The sequence below is a fragment of the Poeciliopsis prolifica genome, unplaced genomic scaffold, assembly GCF_027474105.1.
Source record: "Poeciliopsis prolifica strain line A6 unplaced genomic scaffold, Auburn_PproV2 SCAFFOLD004, whole genome shotgun sequence".
Taxonomy (NCBI): domain Eukaryota; kingdom Metazoa; phylum Chordata; class Actinopteri; order Cyprinodontiformes; family Poeciliidae; genus Poeciliopsis; species Poeciliopsis prolifica.
In genome coordinates this window covers 18,233,304-18,252,425 of record NW_026562379.1, presented here as the reverse complement: position 1 = coordinate 18,252,425, position 19,122 = coordinate 18,233,304, and the positions used below count along the sequence as shown (strand labels likewise).

The window sequence follows — 19,122 nt, the reverse complement described above, 5'->3', positions numbered from 1 at the left end:
TTAATTTCATTTAATTTTTTATGGAAACATTGCAGTTGTTTCCATAAACAAAAATTCTGTTTTTTTTTTTTTTACATGAGCAGAATATAGATAAAGATTTGTGCACATCTGTAATGGAAACGCAGCTACTGGATTCAACACATCTCTTCAGCTCCACTAAAATGACCAATCAGATTCAAGAAGTTTGATTTTCTTCTGGTGAATCCATTCTCTATTGTTATTGAGGGTTGGGGTTTCTGTGAGGCCCTTCAGCTGTTGAAGGTCTCTAGTGAAACACACCTGAATCAAATGGCTGAATCGCCTCCTCTGTGTTGTCAGGTTCTCCAGAATCCCTGCAAATGGTTACTTCAATAATCTATTATTCTAAAAGAAAAAGTCACATTCTGCTCATTTTCATTTAACCACTTTAGCCTTTTACTCTAAACATGCAAGTTCATAATTCAATTCCTGTTTTAAATAAGAAAATAAACATTTTATTGACTAAAATGCAACAATATAACATTTTATTATTTTTCTGAACAGAATTTGGACCAGGTAAGGATAAAACTGCCACTTAAGTTCTGGGTGGAACATATATACCGGTCGGTGTTTCTACTAAATGCAAAATGTGTATTTTTTCTACGATTTTCGCTTAATTACTGCTCTGACTTGTTCCTTCAGCAAATTGCCTTTTCTGAGCCATGGTAACAGTTAATCAGTTACTAAATTAGCTGCAATCACATGTTTTACACAGTTGTTAGCTGCACATAGTTTGTGGACCAAAGTTTCACAAAGTGAGAAAATTTATTTGCTCATTTTTTTATGTCTTTGGAGAAACAAAAACAAGGATTCTATTCAAGAGGAACCAAAAGCATATATTCACAGCTCCACTATGAGAAAAAAAGTTTTTATTTTTGCAAAAACAAACATTTAGAACAACAACAAGAGAATAATAATTCAAACAATGTGGATGTGTGGAGGTTTGTCACTGCTGAAGGTCGTAGCCCAGCGGCTCGAGTCCCAGATCCAGCAGAGCGAGCGACGAGTCCCGCAACTTCTGGAGAAACCTCCTCAGCGAAAACCTGCAAAACAGAACACCTTCATCAATCAATCAATCAATCAATCAATCAATCAATCAATGTCATCTCAGAGCAGAGAACTGCCATGGTGTATTAGGGCCATTGTAAATAGAAAAAAAAGAAAAGAGAAAATTTTCTCCCACTAACTCAGAAAGTTTGAGATTGCTCACATTTTTAAATCAAGTCAAAATGTCAAACATTTGTTCAAAACAAACTCAAATTTTGAGATCAATCTGGAGGTTCTTAGTTTTAAAGTAAAAAAAATCTTTGACTTTCCAGATTTAGGAGAATTGAGATTAATCTCAGAAAAACAACAGTATTATGAAAAACTTCCTTTTTTCACAAGAACTTTAAAGCAAAGAGGGTGGCACTGTAGTAAAGAGAACATCAAAGTGTTTTTCACAAAATTAGCTCTAAAATCGTACAAATGAGTAAATATTAAGACTGAACCTGTTCAAAAAGTTTTCAATGTGGATATTTTTTCAATGACAACAATGTCACCACATTAACACTATAAATTATCATAAAGCAAAGTTCATTCCAAACATACATAAAGGTAGCTTATTTTTAGCTAACAAATAGCATGAGTTTGTAGTCATATACAGCGAACTTCCAAAGAAAACCTACAACCTCAAGAGCTGTGAATTCAAAGCATGTATAAGTGAACAACATTAAGACCCTTTAGATTAGAATAACTTATTTAATCTGAACCATTTATGTATGAATGAAACAATACCTGTCTAAAATGTTCTTAGGATCTGATCTCTATTGAGATTACCTAAGCAAATATCTTGTTTTTCTTTTCACAGCTGGTCACTGTCGTCCAACCAGCGTCTCTCATTCTTTTTCTTGCAGCCAGCTTCATGTTACGTCCAGGTGATTTAAGAGCAACAAACAAAAAATCATAAAACAGATAACAAAATTAAGAAATGGCTCAATTCTTGTCTCTCGTCAGCTCAACCTCGTCAGGTTGTATGGTATCATAATGTGACACATTATTATGGTCATATTTACCTTTCTGGAAATGTTTTGTTTGTGCTGCAGAAGAGAATCACCAGGTGCTGGTTCATGTGTACACGTCTACCAGAAAAAATAACATAAATCAATTATCTTTGGAATGTTTCAGAAATTGTAGGATACATTTTGCTAAACAAAGAAGGCTTATGGCAAACTCCAACAAGCTGCACTCACAAACAAATCAATTTGATCTGAGCTGTCAGAGTTGGAGTCAAGTTCAAAAGTTTTCTTTGCCCACTGTCCTGCATTTTCACTGGAAGGGGGTGTTCTTATTCTGTACGACTGTAAAAGAATTTTCAGAGTAAATGTCAGGAAAAAGGCAAGCTTGTTTTGTTCCTTATGGAAAATGTCAAAAAGATAAAGAGCGTATTACTTTCATCTTTGATATTCCACCAATCCTATTTGTCTTACTTCCTGGAGTCTCACTATATTCTTTGAAAACAGGCTATATGGTAGAGTCAGAGGAAATATGACATATTGAACATTTTTCAGAAAACTGTTTCCTGTCTTGATCAAATGATTCTGAATTTTCATTAAAACCAGACAACTACATAAATAAAAAGCATTTACCCGTGTCTTTGCTGTTGTTCCACTTGGTGTCCTGGGTGTTTTAGAGGCTGACACCTTATCAATGAAAATTCAACACACATCTTTATACAAATATAATAATCCTTTCTGCTAAATTGAGGTCAAGCAATTTAAAATATTTGTGGACTGAAAATTTTCTATTATTATGTATCCATTAGTTAAGAATCGCAAATCGTTAATAATTGAATTCCCTGATTAACGTAACAACCAAGACCAGTTAAAAACTGAAAAAAAATTATACTTCAGTAAAAGTGTTGGAAATTAAAACTTACACCTTTCCTAAGAACTGCGGGACTCTTGCTGGACGGGGTTTTCCTGAGCTTGCTAAAGTCAAAAATGTATCTCTTTATTGAGCCTTCCACTGGAGTATGAGTTTGAAGATCTATCTCTTCTTCAGAGTCGAGTGCAATTGACTAAAAAGATAAAAGATTATTGATTAGGGAAGTGCAAATAATAACAAATCTGCTTACCTATGCCACACCAAGTACTGAGATGACCTGCTTGTTGTTTGCTTGTGAACACTGCATGACCTTTGTAGTAGAAGTTTCTTTCTTCAAATCAGTTACTTCTTTTTGTAGAAGTGCCTTAAAATGACACACATTTACATGTAAAATCTTTCAAACTTTAGTTTTCAAGGCCAGAAAGATATTTTATTTAATTAGGGGTCTACCTTTTCTGCGTCTTTTGTCTTCAACTGTTTCTTTAGTTGGTTAGTTTCTATTTTCTGTTTTGACAAGTCCAACTCCTTAAGTAAGATTTAAAAAGAAAATATTTTTCATTAAAAAGAAATTATAATTCCTTAAATTATTTAAAAAAATAAAAATTCATACCAGTGATTTTACACGAGCAACTGCCTCTGTCTCTTTCTTCTTGTTTTCATGAAGCTCCATGTCCTTCTCTTCAACCATGCGGTCATACTGGCTCTAGCAATGACAAATCAAACAACAAATACAGCAACAACAAATAGACTATTTCAAATAACAAAAGCTACTTTAATTATATCATACCTTGTGTTTATCCATCAGTGCTACCATATCTGCAATCTTATGCTGGCACTTGAGCTCTGCATCTTCTTTGTTCTTAATGGCTTCTGCTGTTGTTAATTGGAGCTTTTGAACCTGTAACATAAATTTTTATCTTAATTTTGACTCTGTCAATAAAGTCAGAAAAGAACAATAATCCTGTGACTGACCTCATTTTCAAGATCTGCTGTTAAGACTGATTTTGATTCAAGATCCTTAAGCATTTTCTGATAATCTTCCTCTTTCATTGTCTTGTAGTCCTTGGACTCCCTTTGAAGCTTGTCGATCTAAAACAACAAAAAAACAATTGTTTTATTTTTTCACAAATTGAGGGTGCATTAACTTGTTAAATGAACAATAATACAAATGTTTATTGTTGCTCATGATTAAATTTTATGAAAACAAAAGTTCAAGTCAACCAACCGTCTTTTCTAGTTGAGTAGATTTAGCGGTTTCTTTTGCAATTTGTTTCTTGAGAATTTTATTCTGAAAGTTAACAATGAAGACAAACTTTATAACACTGCCTATTGCGCCAACAACCTAGAGTGTCGTGGTTGTTTCATACTTCGTTCTTGAACTCTTCCTGCACTTTAAATTTCTTTTCAAATGTCTTCCTGAGATTCTGAAGCTAAAAAGGAAAGGAGTTGTTAGTATCACAGAATGAGAAAATGTTTTCAGAATTAGTATTTTCTTCATCACATTTGCTTCCACAGTTTCTATCTGTTTCTCCTTTACTGCAATCTCTTCCTGCAGATGCTCCCACTGTTCAAAACACAAACAAAACCAATTCACAATCACCAGACTGAGAAGTGCTGACATTTCTACTCCATAAGACTTTAGACCAAACACTCACAATTTCCTCAGCGTTCTTTTGCATAGTGTCAGTTTCTTGGCATGTCCCATTGACTCTCTTTTTAATTGTGCTCATTTCATCTCTATTTAAACAAAATATAATAGTCACTTTAAGGCTACAAACTTATGGAGTTGTTTAGATCCTCTCCTGGAAACTAACCTTAAACACTTGTTTTCTTCTTCCAGTTTTTGAGCTTTTCTTTTGAGTTTTTCTATGTTCTCCTCGCTTACCTGAATAAAGAGTTTTCCGACTGTGTAAATCATTCAGTGATGGAGGTGACATATGGAAATTAGAACTACTTTCGGCAACAGCACCTGTTTATATATGACAAGAAGTCTTGATATGTATTACCTTCATGTTTTCCTCAGACTCTTTAACTTTGGAAAGTCCATCTTCAAACTCTTGTTGAATGGCCATGTTTTCAAACTGCAGCTTATCAAAACGAGACAGCAGCTCCTCATATTTCACTCTTAAAGATATGATTAAATTAACAAATTACATGACGATATGAGCAAAGGTACAAAAGCAGATATAATAATAATGTCATTGCAAAGCTGAACCTACTCATGTTGCAAGACGTCTTCCTTTAGCTGCTCCATCTGAAACGTGCTTTCTTTATTTTTCTTGATCTCAAGAGCCAACTGCCCTTCAAGTTCCTTCACTTTGATCTGTGTACATGATAAGAATATAAAAACATTTTTCATGTTAAAATTTTTCAGGCTCAACCTGAAAGACAAATGTGGAAAGAGAGCAGAGAACACATGAAGAAAATGAGAAAAGACGGACATAAAGTATGCATAAAGACCACAAAATAGAAAATAAGGACACAAGGAAAGACTGAAGAAAAACCACAAGAAAGCAAGGTTTGACTTAATGACGCAATAAGGAAAGTTTGATAGGAAGTCAAAAGAAAGAAATTTAAGAAGGAAGTGTTTTTACAAACCTCTTTAAGGTGACTATTTTCATCTAATGCCACCTCTTTTTCGTTCTGTCAGCAGAAAGATAAATGGCATGTCACATGTCTTAGGAATGCATCTTAGAGTAGTTATTACAAATATCCCTGGTATTTGTAATATTAGGAACACATTTTTTTCTTGTATTACCTTTAACATCTGAATTTCTTCTGTTTTCCTTGATAGCTCAGAAATAAGTTCATTCACTCTGGCTTCCAAAGTATCAATCTTGAACTTCAACCGCTCAGTGGATTTTAATTCCGTCTCCTACAAAAAACAAACAAACATTTGAATCCAGCGTCTTAGATTTACCAAAGAAACATTTTTTTTTCTTTTTTTACAACTTACAAGTTCTTTTTCAAGGGCTTTGATCAGATATTCTTTTTTTCTTATTTCTTCCATGGTCTCCCCTGTAGAGTAAATAATTTGTCTTGAAAAACACCAAATAAATTAAACCAAATATGTTGCGTAAATATGCATACTCTTAAACTAATGATCCCAACATGCATCACCGTTAAGGCTTACCTAAAAGGTTTTCATTCCTTTCAAGTTCACTGGTCTTTTCCATTAGTTTATCCTCCAGATCTTTGGCCCTTTAGCAAGTGTTAAACATTTAATGACACAAGTTATCATTTATATCAGATTTTCAACGTGCTGTTAATTTGATAGATTTTAGTAAACCTTTGTATTTCCAGAGCCTGGGAATTCTTTAAATCCTTGATTGTTGTTTCAAGCTTCTCCAGTTTTTCTGCTTGTTCATTTGTTACTCTGTTGAGGTCCTGTATGTTCAGGTCTTTGTTTTGGATGACCTCTTCATACTCAATTTTACTTTTTTCCAGGGCTGCAGCAGTGTTTTCCTCTTTTTTCTATTTTTTATTTTGCATTATTATTGTTTCAACCACAGCAAACATAATTCAAGAGCAAAGTTTCATTATCAGTGACAAATACAAACCTTAAATTCTTCACAGGATTGTTCAGCACTTTTCAGGTTTTGAAAAAGAGATTCCTTTTCAGTTTTCAAGCTTTGGAGAAGTTCAAATTGTTGCTCTGTTAAGGTAGAAAATATGCTGTTTGGAATAGTCTATCAGTGTATGTGCATTGCAGTCCAGCCCAGAAAGGCAGCCTGCAATAATGCAATTACAACAAAGTGTTTGGCCATCTCATTTCACACTTCAGATATTGGTTCATGCTGCACTCAATGCTGCTGTCAAATTTGGGAAATAAAACAAACACACGACCCCCAGTTAAATCCCGTGTTTTTTCTGTCGAAATTGGGTATATGTTTGTTTTACGAAACTAAAACTTGTTTCTATATATTGGGATAATAAAGCAATACATCCATAAGACAGTCATGATCTTACTTGTTGAGTCTTGGAGTTGTTTGCAGTATTTCTGAGCTTCATTAAGGTTTACCAGGGCTTTCTGGAGCTCATTTTCCTTGTTCTCAAGTTTTTTCAGAATCATTTCAGTCTGAAAAAACAACCAACATTCAAACACTCATTTGTTTAAAAAGACTAGTTCCCTATTTTCCAAAAACATGTGGTTATTTCATCAATTGAAATAAACAATATTTTTAACAGACCTCTTTATCTTTCATTATATATTCCTGATGATATTTCTCTTTCAGATCTTCAAACTGCAACAAGTCTTCTTTCACTGTAAAGTAGGGACAATAATCAATTGTTTTAAACTGGAAATAATGACATGATTGTTCATTTAGTATTACTATATAAAATGTATTTCAAGGTACTGCAGAAAGGTAAACTGCTCTTTAACCTTTCTGCATCTCTTGTTGGTCGGCTTCTACTCGAATACGAAGGGATTCAAATGCTGAAAGTAGTTTCTACGATTAAACAGAATGAAAAGGATTTTCGGGTTCAGACAGGAAAAGTCATCTAAACATGTTGCATCACCAGCTCCAATACATTGTAGTAATGTACCTTAATGTTCCCACTATTTTCCATGAAGAGGTGATGTGTTTCTTCCCTTTCAGATTCAACTACAAAAAAAAATCAGTAATGTTTCAGTATTTTGTAAAGTTTTAATATCAAAGCAAACAAGACATTTCTAAAAGTTGAATTGAATGTGTAAGTTTTTTTTTGCTTACATAAATGCATTTTCTCAGAAGATCTCTGAAAAGTTTCCTTAAGTATATTGCACAAGTTCCTTGTTGTATTGTTCCTGTATGTGTACCAAAGTATTTAAGTGTTAAAAAACAGGCTCAGAAATGATCAACTTTGCATTTATTAATCAAACTTTGCTGTTTGATTAATAAATCAAACACAATTTGTATTTGACATGAAACAGTTAATAGAAGTAGGCTACAATCAACTATGAGGGTCTTTTTGATGTAAAAAATTACTTCAAGATCTTTTAAGAATGTGTTTTTTTACCTTTAATTTTAAAACATTTTTACTATTCAACAAAAAATAAATAAATAATATGTTGCATAAGTGCAACATATTAATATTTTGTTTCATCACCCCTTGATTTAGTCCCACTGATTGGTATTTTTGGTGCCACACATACCATCACTGATAAAGAATTAACCTTCAATCCCAGATTACTTGTTAAAACTGGCTGAGTGACAACAATCTTTTGTATTGGTGTGCACATGTATACATCCATTGCTACAGCTTGTATACATTTATATTACAAATATTTCAAAATCACTTAACATAACCTCATTTTTACATCACAAATATCTGCCATCTAAAGATGTTTGTGTGGAATTTTGGAAGAAAAACAGACATACTTGCTTTTTAGGTCCTCATTTTCAGAAATTTGCTCCTCTAGCTTTACGCTTAAACTTTCATTGCTAAACTGTAAAGATAAAACACTTAATGTTAACCAGCTCTAAGACAAGACAAATACTAATGGAAATCAAAAACAATTGCTCCATTTCAGAAAAGGTAGACTCAATGAACACAGAGGACTTAATAGCATCTGTCTCCAAGATACACACCTGCAGTTCCTGAATGGCTTTTCGTTGGGTTTCAATCGTTCTTTTGTTATCCTGCAGTCTTCTCTCTTTCTCTGCAGTGTCATTGTCAACTTTGACCTTCCAGGACTGTATTTTCTCTACTTCATCAAAGAGCTTGGAATAAAGCTCACCAGAGCTGGAATTATTCTGGGGAGTATTCACAATGGCAGGAAGTGAATTGACACTATTACAAATAAACAATTCAGAGGTGAAGTCTATGCTGAGTTTATGTATTAATACTGCACATTTATGTACAATAAAAATAAACATGTAAACAGCACTCGTACATTCTATCAATCATATTACAATCTATTTTGAACTAAGGATTTTACCAGTATTTTCTTTTTCACTTGAAACCTACAATACAATGATTTGTGATGGCAGTAACATTATGGACAAAAATACTCTTTTCGCTGAAGATTTGTGTATTACAGTCTTATACAGACTACTTAGTCTTTGCTTCTTCATGTGAACAAAAGCTTTTCTGTGTATTTTATCAGTGTTGAAGTTTCATCTGGTTATTTTGCAATTCATTTCCAACCAAATATGTCCAGAAAATGTACCTGTTTTAATGAAGAGGCGACCTGCTGCTCGGAATTTAGGAGATGGTTCTCTACTGTTCCTTGAGGTCGGACAGCATTTACATGGCTGTGGCTTAATCTGGGAGGCACCAAAAGTTTGAACCGAAAACCTCGATCTCTGTCCATCCTGAACTGAGAGAAAAAGCACAAAATAAAACATTTATATATATCTTTTTATATAAAAATATATATAAAAAATGATACTTTTGGAAGACAGAGACGACCTCAGCATTAGTGCAGAGGTTAGCTTGAATTCGGTTTTTAACATCGTCATGGATTTCACTTGATATTATTAGGCTGCTTGCAAATGGAGGTTAGACTGGATATATTTCTCACTAAGAAATAGCCAAAATAGTCACCAGGTCCGGTCGTAGTTTCCAAACAAATGTCATGAAAGTGTATAACTGCATAACATTTATAGTTACTCTTACCTGCGCAAACGTTAGCCTCTAACGGTTTCCAACCGTCAGTTCTGCAAGCGCGTGACAGACCTCTGCGTCACGGACGTTATTGGCGCTTGGAAAGTTACATCAGCTGATTGACGTCTCATTTGTCTTGATGGGGTTTCTAGAAAATATATCAAAAGTGGTGTCTTGGGAAAAAGTGGTCTTTTTTGCAATCTATTCCTGAGGAAAATCAGCAAGAAATTGGTGACCTTCACAAGACGTCAATCAGCTGATGTAATTTCACAGGTGCTTAATTAAGCACCGCTGCTTAATTAAGCACAGGTGCTTAATTAATTTCTCAAAACGTACGACGTTGTCCGGTAATGGATGCTTCCTACCAGCTTTCCAAGCGCCAATAACGTCCGTGACGCAGAGGTCTGTCACGCGCTTGCAGAACTGACGGTTGGAAACCGTTAGAGGCTAACGTTTGCGCAGGTAAGAGTAACTATAAATGTTATGCAGTTATACACTTTCATGACATTTGTTTGGAAACTACGACCGGACCTGGTGACTATTTTGGCTATTTCTTAGTGAGAAATATGTCCAGTCTAACCTCCATTTGCAAGCACTCTAATAATATCAAGTGAAATCCATGACGATGTTAAAAACCGAATTCAAGCTAACCTCTGCACTAATGCTGTACTTCGGTCGTCTCTGTCTTCCAAAAGTATCATTTTTTATATATTTTTATATAAAAAGATATATAAATGTTTTATTTTGTGCTTTTTCTCTCAGTTCAGAATGGACAGAGATCGAGGTTTTCGGTTCAAACTTTTGGTGCCTCCCAGATTAAGCCACAGCCATGTAAATGCTGTCCGACCTCAAGGAACAGTAGAGAACCATCTCCTAAATTCCGAGCAGCAGGTCGCCTCTTCATTAAAACAGGTACATTTTCTGGACATATTTGGTTGGAAATGAATTGCAAAATAACCAGATGAAACTTCAACACTGATAAAATACACAGAAAAGCTTTTGTTCACATGAAGAAGCAAAGACTAAGTAGTCTGTATAAGACTGTAATACACAAATCTTCAGCGAAAAGAGTATTTTTGTCCATAATGTTACTGCCATCACAAATCATTGTATTGTAGGTTTCAAGTGAAAAAGAAAATACTGGTAAAATCCTTAGTTCAAAATAGATTGTAATATGATTGATAGAATGTACGAGTGCTGTTTACATGTTTATTTTTATTGTACATAAATGTGCAGTATTAATACATAAACTCAGCATAGACTTCACCTCTGAATTGTTTATTTGTAATAGTGTCAATTCACTTCCTGCCATTGTGAATACTCCCCAGAATAATTCCAGCTCTGGTGAGCTTTATTCCAAGCTCTTTGATGAAGTAGAGAAAATACAGTCCTGGAAGGTCAAAGTTGACAATGACACTGCAGAGAAAGAGAGAAGACTGCAGGATAACAAAAGAACGATTGAAACCCAACGAAAAGCCATTCAGGAACTGCAGGTGTGTATCTTGGAGACAGATGCTATTAAGTCCTCTGTGTTCATTGAGTCTACCTTTTCTGAAATGGAGCAATTGTTTTTGATTTCCATTAGTATTTGTCTTGTCTTAGAGCTGGTTAACATTAAGTGTTTTATCTTTACAGTTTAGCAATGAAAGTTTAAGCGTAAAGCTAGAGGAGCAAATCTCTGAAAATGAGGACCTAAGAAGCAAGTATGTCTGTTTTTCTTCCAAAATTCCACACAAACATCTTTAGATGGCAGATATTTGTGATGTAAAAATGAGGTTATGTTAAGTGATTTTGAAATATTTGTAATATAAATGTATACAAGCTGTAACAATGGATGTATATATGTGCACACCAATACAAAAGATTGTTGTCACTCAGCCAGTTTTAACAAGTAATCTGGGATTGAAGGTTAATTCTTTATCAGTGATGGTATGTGTGGCACCAAAAATACCAATCAGTGGGACTAAATCAAGGGGTGATGAAACAAAATATTAATATGTTGCACTTATGCAACATATTATTTATTTATTTTTTGTTGAATAGTAAAAATGTTTTAAAATTAAAGGTAAAAAAACACATTCTTAAAAGATCTTGAAGTAATTTTTTACATCAAAAAGACCCTCATAGTTGATTGTAGCCTACTTCTATTAACTGTTTCATGTCAAATACAAATTGTGTTTGATTTATTAATCAAACAGCAAAGTTTGATTAATAAATGCAAAGTTGATCATTTCTGAGCCTGTTTTTTAACACTTAAATACTTTGGTACACATACAGGAACAATACAACAAGGAACTTGTGCAATATACTTAAGGAAACTTTTCAGAGATCTTCTGAGAAAATGCATTTATGTAAGCAAAAAAAAAACTTACACATTCAATTCAACTTTTAGAAATGTCTTGTTTGCTTTGATATTAAAACTTTACAAAATACTGAAACATTACTGATTTTTTTTTGTAGTTGAATCTGAAAGGGAAGAAACACATCACCTCTTCATGGAAAATAGTGGGAACATTAAGGTACATTACTACTATGTATTGGAGCTGGTGATGCAACATGTTTAGATGACTTTTCCTGTCTGAACCCGAAAATCCTTTTTCATTCTGTTTAATCGTAGAAACTACTTTCAGCATTTGAATCCCTTCGTATTCGAGTAGAAGCCGACCAACAAGAGATGCAGAAAGGTTAAAGAGCAGTTTACCTTTCTGCAGTACCTTGAAATACATTTTATATAGTAATACTAAATGAACAATCATGTCATTATTTCCAGTTTAAAACAATTGATTATTGTCCCTACTTTACAGTGAAAGAAGACTTGTTGCAGTTTGAAGATCTGAAAGAGAAATATCATCAGGAATATATAATGAAAGATAAAGAGGTCTGTTAAAAATATTGTTTATTTCAATTGATGAAATAACCACATGTTTTTGGAAAATAGGGAACTAGTCTTTTTAAACAAATGAGTGTTTGAATGTTGGTTGTTTTTTCAGACTGAAATGATTCTGAAAAAACTTGAGAACAAGGAAAATGAGCTCCAGAAAGCCCTGGTAAACCTTAATGAAGCTCAGAAATACTGCAAACAACTCCAAGACTCAACAAGTAAGATCATGACTGTCTTATGGATGTATTGCTTTATTATCCCAATATATAGAAACAAGTTTTAGTTTCGTAAAACAAACATATACCCAATTTCGACAGAAAAAACACGGGATTTAACTGGGGGTCGTGTGTTTGTTTTATTTCCCAAATTTGACAGCAGCATTGAGTGCAGCATGAACCAATATCTGAAGTGTGAAATGAGATGGCCAAACACTTTGTTGTAATTGCATTATTGCAGGCTGCCTTTCTGGGCTGGACTGCAATGCACATACACTGATAGACTATTCCAAACAGCATATTTTCTACCTTAACAGAGCAACAATTTGAACTTCTCCAAAGCTTGAAAACTGAAAAGGAATCTCTTTTTCAAAACCTGAAAAGTGCTGAACAATCCTGTGAAGAATTTAAGGTTTGTATTTGTCACTGATAATGAAACTTTGCTCTTGAATTATGTTTGCTGTGGTTGAAACAATAATAATGCAAAATAAAAAATAGAAAAAAGAGGAAAACACTGCTGCAGCCCTGGAAAAAAGTAAAATTGAGTATGAAGAGGTCATCCAAAACAAAGACCTGAACATACAGGACCTCAACAGAGTAACAAATGAACAAGCAGAAAAACTGGAGAAGCTTGAAACAACAATCAAGGATTTAAAGAATTCCCAGGCTCTGGAAATACAAAGGTTTACTAAAATCTATCAAATTAACAGCACGTTGAAAATCTGATATAAATGATAACTTGTGTCATTAAATGTTTAACACTTGCTAAAGGGCCAAAGATCTGGAGGATAAACTAATGGAAAAGACCAGTGAACTTGAAAGGAATGAAAACCTTTTAGGTAAGCCTTAACGGTGATGCATGTTGGGATCATTAGTTTAAGAGTATGCATATTTACGCAACATATTTGGTTTAATTTATTTGGTGTTTTTCAAGACAAATTATTTACTCTACAGGGGAGACCATGGAAGAAATAAGAAAAAAAGAATATCTGATCAAAGCCCTTGAAAAAGAACTTGTAAGTTGTAAAAAAAGAAAAAAAAAATGTTTCTTTGGTAAATCTAAGACGCTGGATTCAAATGTTTGTTTGTTTTTTGTAGGAGACGGAATTAAAATCCACTGAGCGGTTGAAGTTCAAGATTGATACTTTGGAAGCCAGAGTGAATGAACTTATTTCTGAGCTATCAAGGAAAACAGAAGAAATTCAGATGTTAAAGGTAATACAAGAAAAAAATGTGTTCCTAATATTACAAATACCAGGGATATTTGTAATAACTACTCTAAGATGCATTCCTAAGACATGTGACATGCCATTTATCTTTCTGCTGACAGAACGAAAAAGAGGTGGCATTAGATGAAAATAGTCACCTTAAAGAGGTTTGTAAAAACACTTCCTTCTTAAATTTCTTTCTTTTGACTTCCTATCAAACTTTCCTTATTGCGTCATTAAGTCAAACCTTGCTTTCTTGTGGTTTTTCTTCAGTCTTTCCTTGTGTCCTTATTTTCTATTTTGTGGTCTTTATGCATACTTTATGTCCGTCTTTTCTCATTTTCTTCATGTGTTCTCTGCTCTCTTTCCACATTTGTCTTTCAGGTTGAGCCTGAAAAATTTTAACATGAAAAATGTTTTTATATTCTTATCATGTACACAGATCAAAGTGAAGGAACTTGAAGGGCAGTTGGCTCTTGAGATCAAGAAAAATAAAGAAAGCACGTTTCAGATGGAGCAGCTAAAGGAAGACGTCTTGCAACATGAGTAGGTTCAGCTTTGCAATGACATTATTATTATATCTGCTTTTGTACCTTTGCTCATATCGTCATGTAATTTGTTAATTTAATCATATCTTTAAGAGTGAAATATGAGGAGCTGCTGTCTCGTTTTGATAAGCTGCAGTTTGAAAACATGGCCATTCAACAAGAGTTTGAAGATGGACTTTCCAAAGTTAAAGAGTCTGAGGAAAACATGAAGGTAATACATATCAAGACTTCTTGTCATATATAAACAGGTGCTGTTGCCGAAAGTAGTTCTAATTTCCATATGTCACCTCCATCACTGAATGATTTACACAGTCGGAAAACTCTTTATTCAGGTAAGCGAGGAGAACATAGAAAAACTCAAAAGAAAAGCTCAAAAACTGGAAGAAGAAAACAAGTGTTTAAGGTTAGTTTCCAGGAGAGGATCTAAACAACTCCATAAGTTTGTAGCCTTAAAGTGACTATTATATTTTGTTTAAATAGAGATGAAATGAGCACAATTAAAAAGAGAGTCAATGGGACATGCCAAGAAACTGACACTATGCAAAAGAACGCTGAGGAAATTGTGAGTGTTTGGTCTAAAGTCTTATGGAGTAGAAATGTCAGCACTTCTCAGTCTGGTGATTGTGAATTGGTTTTGTTTGTGTTTTGAACAGTGGGAGCATCTGCAGGAAGAGATTGCAGTAAAGGAGAAACAGATAGAAACTGTGGAAGCAAATGTGATGAAGAAAATACTAATTCTGAAAACATTTTCTCATTCTGTGATACTAACAACTCCTTTCCTTTTTAGCTTCAGAATCTCAGGAAGACATTTGAAAAGAAATTTAAAGTGCAGGAAGAGTTCAAGAACGAAGTATGAAACAACCACGACACTCTAGGTTGTTGGCGCAATAGGCAGTGTTATAAAGTTTGTCTTCATTGTTAACTTTCAGAATAAAATTCTCAAGAAACAAATTGCAAAAGAAACCGCTAAATCTACTCAACTAGAAAAGACGGTTGGTTGACTTGAACTTTTGTTTTCATAAAATTTAATCATGAGCAACAATAAACATTTGTATTATTGTTCATTTAACAAGTTAATGCACCCTCAATTTGTGAAAAAATAAAACAATTGTTTTTTTGTTGTTTTAGATCGACAAGCTTCAAAGGGAGTCCAAGGACTACAAGACAATGAAAGAGGAAGATTATCAGAAAATGCTTAAGGATCTTGAATCAAAATCAGTCTTAACAGCAGATCTTGAAAATGAGGTCAGTCACAGGATTATTGTTCTTTTCTGACTTTATTGACAGAGTCAAAATTAAGATAAAAATTTATGTTACAGGTTCAAAAGCTCCAATTAACAACAGCAGAAGCCATTAAGAACAAAGAAGATGCAGAGCTCAAGTGCCAGCATAAGATTGCAGATATGGTAGCACTGATGGATAAACACAAGGTATGATATAATTAAAGTAGCTTTTGTTATTTGAAATAGTCTATTTGTTGTTGCTGTATTTGTTGTTTGATTTGTCATTGCTAGAGCCAGTATGACCGCATGGTTGAAGAGAAGGACATGGAGCTTCATGAAAACAAGAAGAAAGAGACAGAGGCAGTTGCTCGTGTAAAATCACTGGTATGAATTTTTATTTTTTTAAATAATTTAAGGAATTATAATTTCTTTTTAATGAAAAATATTTTCTTTTTAAATCTTACTTAAGGAGTTGGACTTGTCAAAACAGAAAATAGAAACTAACCAACTAAAGAAACAGTTGAAGACAAAAGACGCAGAAAAGGTAGACCCCTAATTAAATAAAATATCTTTCTGGCCTTGAAAACTAAAGTTTGAAAGATTTTACATGTAAATGTGTGTCATTTTAAGGCACTTCTACAAAAAGAAGTAACTGATTTGAAGAAAGAAACTTCTACTACAAAGGTCATGCAGTGTTCACAAGCAAACAACAAGCAGGTCATCTCAGTACTTGGTGTGGCATAGGTAAGCAGATTTGTTATTATTTGCACTTCCCTAATCAATAATCTTTTATCTTTTTAGTCAATTGCACTCGACTCTGAAGAAGAGATAGATCTTCAAACTCATACTCCAGTGGAAGGCTCAATAAAGAGATACATTTTTGACTTTAGCAAGCTCAGGAAAACCCCGTCCAGCAAGAGTCCCGCAGTTCTTAGGAAAGGTGTAAGTTTTAATTTCCAACACTTTTACTGAAGTATAATTTTTTTTCAGTTTTTAACTGGTCTTGGTTGTTACGTTAATCAGGGAATTCAATTATTAACGATTTGCGATTCTTAACTAATGGATACATAATAATAGAAAATTTTCAGTCCACAAATATTTTAAATTGCTTGACCTCAATTTAGCAGAAAGGATTATTATATTTGTATAAAGATGTGTGTTGAATTTTCATTGATAAGGTGTCAGCCTCTAAAACACCCAGGACACCAAGTGGAACAACAGCAAAGACACGGGTAAATGCTTTTTATTTATGTAGTTGTCTGGTTTTAATGAAAATTCAGAATCATTTGATCAAGACAGGAAACAGTTTTCTGAAAAATGTTCAATATGTCATATTTCCTCTGACTCTACCATATAGCCTGTTTTCAAAGAATATAGTGAGACTCCAGGAAGTAAGACAAATAGGATTGGTGGAATATCAAAGATGAAAGTAATACGCTCTTTATCTTTTTGACATTTTCCATAAGGAACAAAAACAAGCTTGCCTTTTTCCTGACATTTACTCTGAAAATTCTTTTACAGTCGTACAGAATAAGAACACCCCCTTCCAGTGAAAATGCAGGACAGTGGGCAAAGAAAACTTTTGAACTTGACTCCAACTCTGACAGCTCAGATCAAATTGATCTGTTTGTGAGTGCAGCTTGTTGGAGTTTGCCATAAGCCTTCTTTGTTTAGCAAAATGTATCCTACAATTTCTGAAACATTCCAAAGATAATTGATTTATGTTATTTTTTCTGGTAGACGTGTACACATGAACCAGCACCTGGTGATTCTCTTCTGCAGCACAAACAAAACATTTCCAGAAAGGTAAATATGACCATAATAATGTGTCACATTATGATACCATACAACCTGACGAGGTTGAGCTGACGAGAGACAAGAATTGAGCCATTTCTTAATTTTGTTATCTGTTTTATGATTTTTTGTTTGTTGCTCTTAAATCACCTGGACGTAACATGAAGCTGGCTGCAAGAAAAAGAATGAGAGACGCTGGTTGGACGACAGTGACCAGCTGTGAAAAGAAAAACAAGATATTTGCTTAGGTAATCTCAATAGAGATCAGATCCTAAGAACATTTTAGACAGGTATTGTTTCATTCATACATAAATGGTTCAGATTAAATAAGTTATTCTAATCTAAAGGGTCTTAATGTTGTTCACTTATACATGCTTTGAATTCACAGCTCTTGAGGTTGTAGGTTTTCTTTGGAAGTTCGCTGTATATGACTACAAACTCATGCTATTTGTTAGCTAAAAATAAGCTACCTTTATGTATGTTTGGAATGAACTTTGCTTTATGATAATTTATAGTGTTAATGTGGTGACATTGTTGTCATTGAAAAAATATCCACATTGAAAACTTTTTGAACAGGTTCAGTCTTAATATTTACTCATTTGTACGATTTTAGAGCTAATTTTGTGAAAAACACTTTGATGTTCTCTTTACTACAATGCCACCCTCTTTGCTTTAAAGTTCTTGTGAAAAAAGGAAGTTTTTCATAATACTGTTGTTTTTCTGAGATTAATCTCAATTCTCCTAAATCTGGAAAGTCAAAGATTTTTTTTACTTTAAAACTAAGAACCTCCAGATTGATCTCAAAATTTGAGTTTGTTTTGAACAAATGTTTGACATTTTGACTTGATTTAAAAATGTGAGCAATCTCAAACTTTCTGAGTTAGTGGGAGAAAATTTCCTCTTTTCTTTTTTTTCTATTTACAATGGCCCTAATACACCGTCTCAGTTCTCTGCTCTGAGATGACATTGATTGATTGATTGATTGATTGATTGATTGATTGATTGATTGATTGATGAAGGTGTTCTGTTTTGCAGGTTTTCGCTGAGGAGGTTTCTCCAGAAGTTGCGGGACTCGTCGCTCGCTCTGCTGGATCTGGGACTCGAGCCGCTGGGCTACGACCTTCAGCAGTGACAAACCTCCACACATCCACATTGTTTGAATTATTATTCTCTTGTTGTTGTTCTAAATGTTTGTTTTTGCAAAAAAAAAAAAACTTTTTTTCTCATAGTGGAGCTGTGAATATATGCTTTTGGTTCCTCTTGAATAGAATCCTTGTTTTTGTTTCTCCAAAGACATAAAAAAATGAGCAAATAAATTTTCTCACTTTGTGAAACTTTGGTCCACAAACTATGTGCAGCTAACAACTGTGTAAAACATGTGATTGCAGCTAATTTAGTAACTGATTAACTGTTACCATGGCTCAGAAAAGGCAATTTGCTGAAGGAACAAGTCAGAGCAGTAATTAAGCGAAAATCGTAGAAAAAATACACATTTTGCATTTAGTAGAAACACCGACCGGTATATATGTTCCACCCAGAACTTAAGTGGCAGTTTTATCCTTACCTGGTCCAAATTCTGTTCAGAAAAATAATAAAATGTTATATTGTTGCATTTTAGTCAATAAAATGTTTATTTTCTTATTTAAAACAGGAATTGAATTATGAACTTGCATGTTTAGAGTAAAAGGCTAAAGTGGTTAAATGAAAATGAGCAGAATGTGACTTTTTCTTTTAGAATAATAGATTATTGAAGTAACCATTTGCAGGGATTCTGGAGAA

At 33.8% G+C, this 19,122-nt stretch overlaps 2 protein-coding genes across 4 annotated transcripts; one reads left to right on the top strand and one right to left on the bottom strand.

The window, feature by feature from the left end:
* Positions 1 to 870: 870 nt before the first annotated feature.
* On the bottom strand, positions 871 to 9,578 carry LOC129359323 (synaptonemal complex protein 1-like). Of its 2 annotated transcripts, none has more exons than XM_055028871.1 (34): positions 9,487 to 9,578; positions 9,038 to 9,187; positions 8,457 to 8,621; positions 8,247 to 8,314; positions 7,599 to 7,672; positions 7,432 to 7,490; positions 7,268 to 7,334; positions 7,074 to 7,147; positions 6,853 to 6,961; positions 6,444 to 6,538; positions 6,173 to 6,357; positions 6,017 to 6,084; positions 5,840 to 5,901; positions 5,642 to 5,758; positions 5,482 to 5,526; positions 5,103 to 5,206; positions 4,890 to 5,007; positions 4,698 to 4,768; positions 4,539 to 4,620; positions 4,385 to 4,447; positions 4,251 to 4,313; positions 4,109 to 4,171; positions 3,856 to 3,972; positions 3,671 to 3,781; positions 3,494 to 3,586; positions 3,334 to 3,408; positions 3,161 to 3,247; positions 2,936 to 3,076; positions 2,646 to 2,699; positions 2,449 to 2,520; positions 2,250 to 2,357; positions 2,073 to 2,138; positions 1,795 to 1,917; positions 871 to 1,061 (listed from the first exon to the last, which is right to left on the bottom strand). In XM_055028871.1, exons 2-33 carry the CDS (start codon positions 9,179 to 9,181, stop codon positions 1,837 to 1,839), a joined length of 2,901 nt encoding a protein of 966 aa, XP_054884846.1. In that variant the 5' UTR covers positions 9,182 to 9,187; positions 9,487 to 9,578; the 3' UTR covers positions 871 to 1,061; positions 1,795 to 1,836. The 2 variants fall into 2 exon arrangements, with proteins under 2 accessions (XP_054884846.1, XP_054884845.1); XM_055028870.1 differs by having other exon boundaries at positions 1,837 to 1,917.
* Positions 9,579 to 9,846: 268 nt separating this feature from the next.
* Positions 9,847 to 18,888, top strand: LOC129359324 (synaptonemal complex protein 1-like). Of its 2 annotated transcripts, none has more exons than XM_055028874.1 (34): positions 9,847 to 9,936; positions 10,237 to 10,386; positions 10,803 to 10,967; positions 11,110 to 11,177; positions 11,752 to 11,825; positions 11,935 to 11,993; positions 12,092 to 12,158; positions 12,279 to 12,352; positions 12,465 to 12,573; positions 12,888 to 12,982; positions 13,069 to 13,253; positions 13,342 to 13,409; positions 13,525 to 13,586; positions 13,669 to 13,785; positions 13,901 to 13,945; positions 14,221 to 14,324; positions 14,420 to 14,537; positions 14,659 to 14,729; positions 14,807 to 14,888; positions 14,980 to 15,042; positions 15,114 to 15,176; positions 15,256 to 15,318; positions 15,455 to 15,571; positions 15,646 to 15,756; positions 15,841 to 15,933; positions 16,019 to 16,093; positions 16,180 to 16,266; positions 16,351 to 16,491; positions 16,728 to 16,781; positions 16,907 to 16,978; positions 17,071 to 17,178; positions 17,290 to 17,355; positions 17,511 to 17,633; positions 18,379 to 18,888. In XM_055028874.1, exons 2-33 carry the CDS (start codon positions 10,243 to 10,245, stop codon positions 17,589 to 17,591), a joined length of 2,901 nt encoding a protein of 966 aa, XP_054884849.1. In that variant the 5' UTR covers positions 9,847 to 9,936; positions 10,237 to 10,242; the 3' UTR covers positions 17,592 to 17,633; positions 18,379 to 18,888. The 2 variants fall into 2 exon arrangements, with proteins under 2 accessions (XP_054884849.1, XP_054884847.1); XM_055028872.1 differs by having other exon boundaries at positions 17,511 to 17,591; positions 18,379 to 18,887.
* The last annotated feature ends 234 nt before the right edge of the window (positions 18,889 to 19,122 follow it).

Bases quoted from the DNA above. Each gene is read 5' to 3' on its own strand.
- LOC129359324 (XM_055028874.1), top strand. From the start codon at position 10,243: ATGGACAGAGATCGAGGTTTTCGGTTCAAACTTTTGGTGCCTCCCAGA. The intron at 13,410-13,524 runs GTAAGCCTTAAC...TTTACTCTACAG, and splicing joins AAGGAATGAAAACCTTTTAG to GGGAGACCATGGAAGAAATA. The intron at 15,319-15,454 runs GTTGGTTGACTT...TTGTTGTTTTAG, and splicing joins CTACTCAACTAGAAAAGACG to ATCGACAAGCTTCAAAGGGA.
- LOC129359323 (XM_055028871.1), bottom strand. From the start codon at position 9,181: ATGGACAGAGATCGAGGTTTTCGGTTCAAACTTTTGGTGCCTCCCAGA. The intron at 6,085-6,172 runs GTTTACTAAAAT...CACTTGCTAAAG, and splicing joins CAGGCTCTGGAAATACAAAG to GGCCAAAGATCTGGAGGATA. The intron at 5,527-5,641 runs GTAATACAAGAA...TTCTGCTGACAG, and splicing joins AAGAAATTCAGATGTTAAAG to AACGAAAAAGAGGTGGCATT.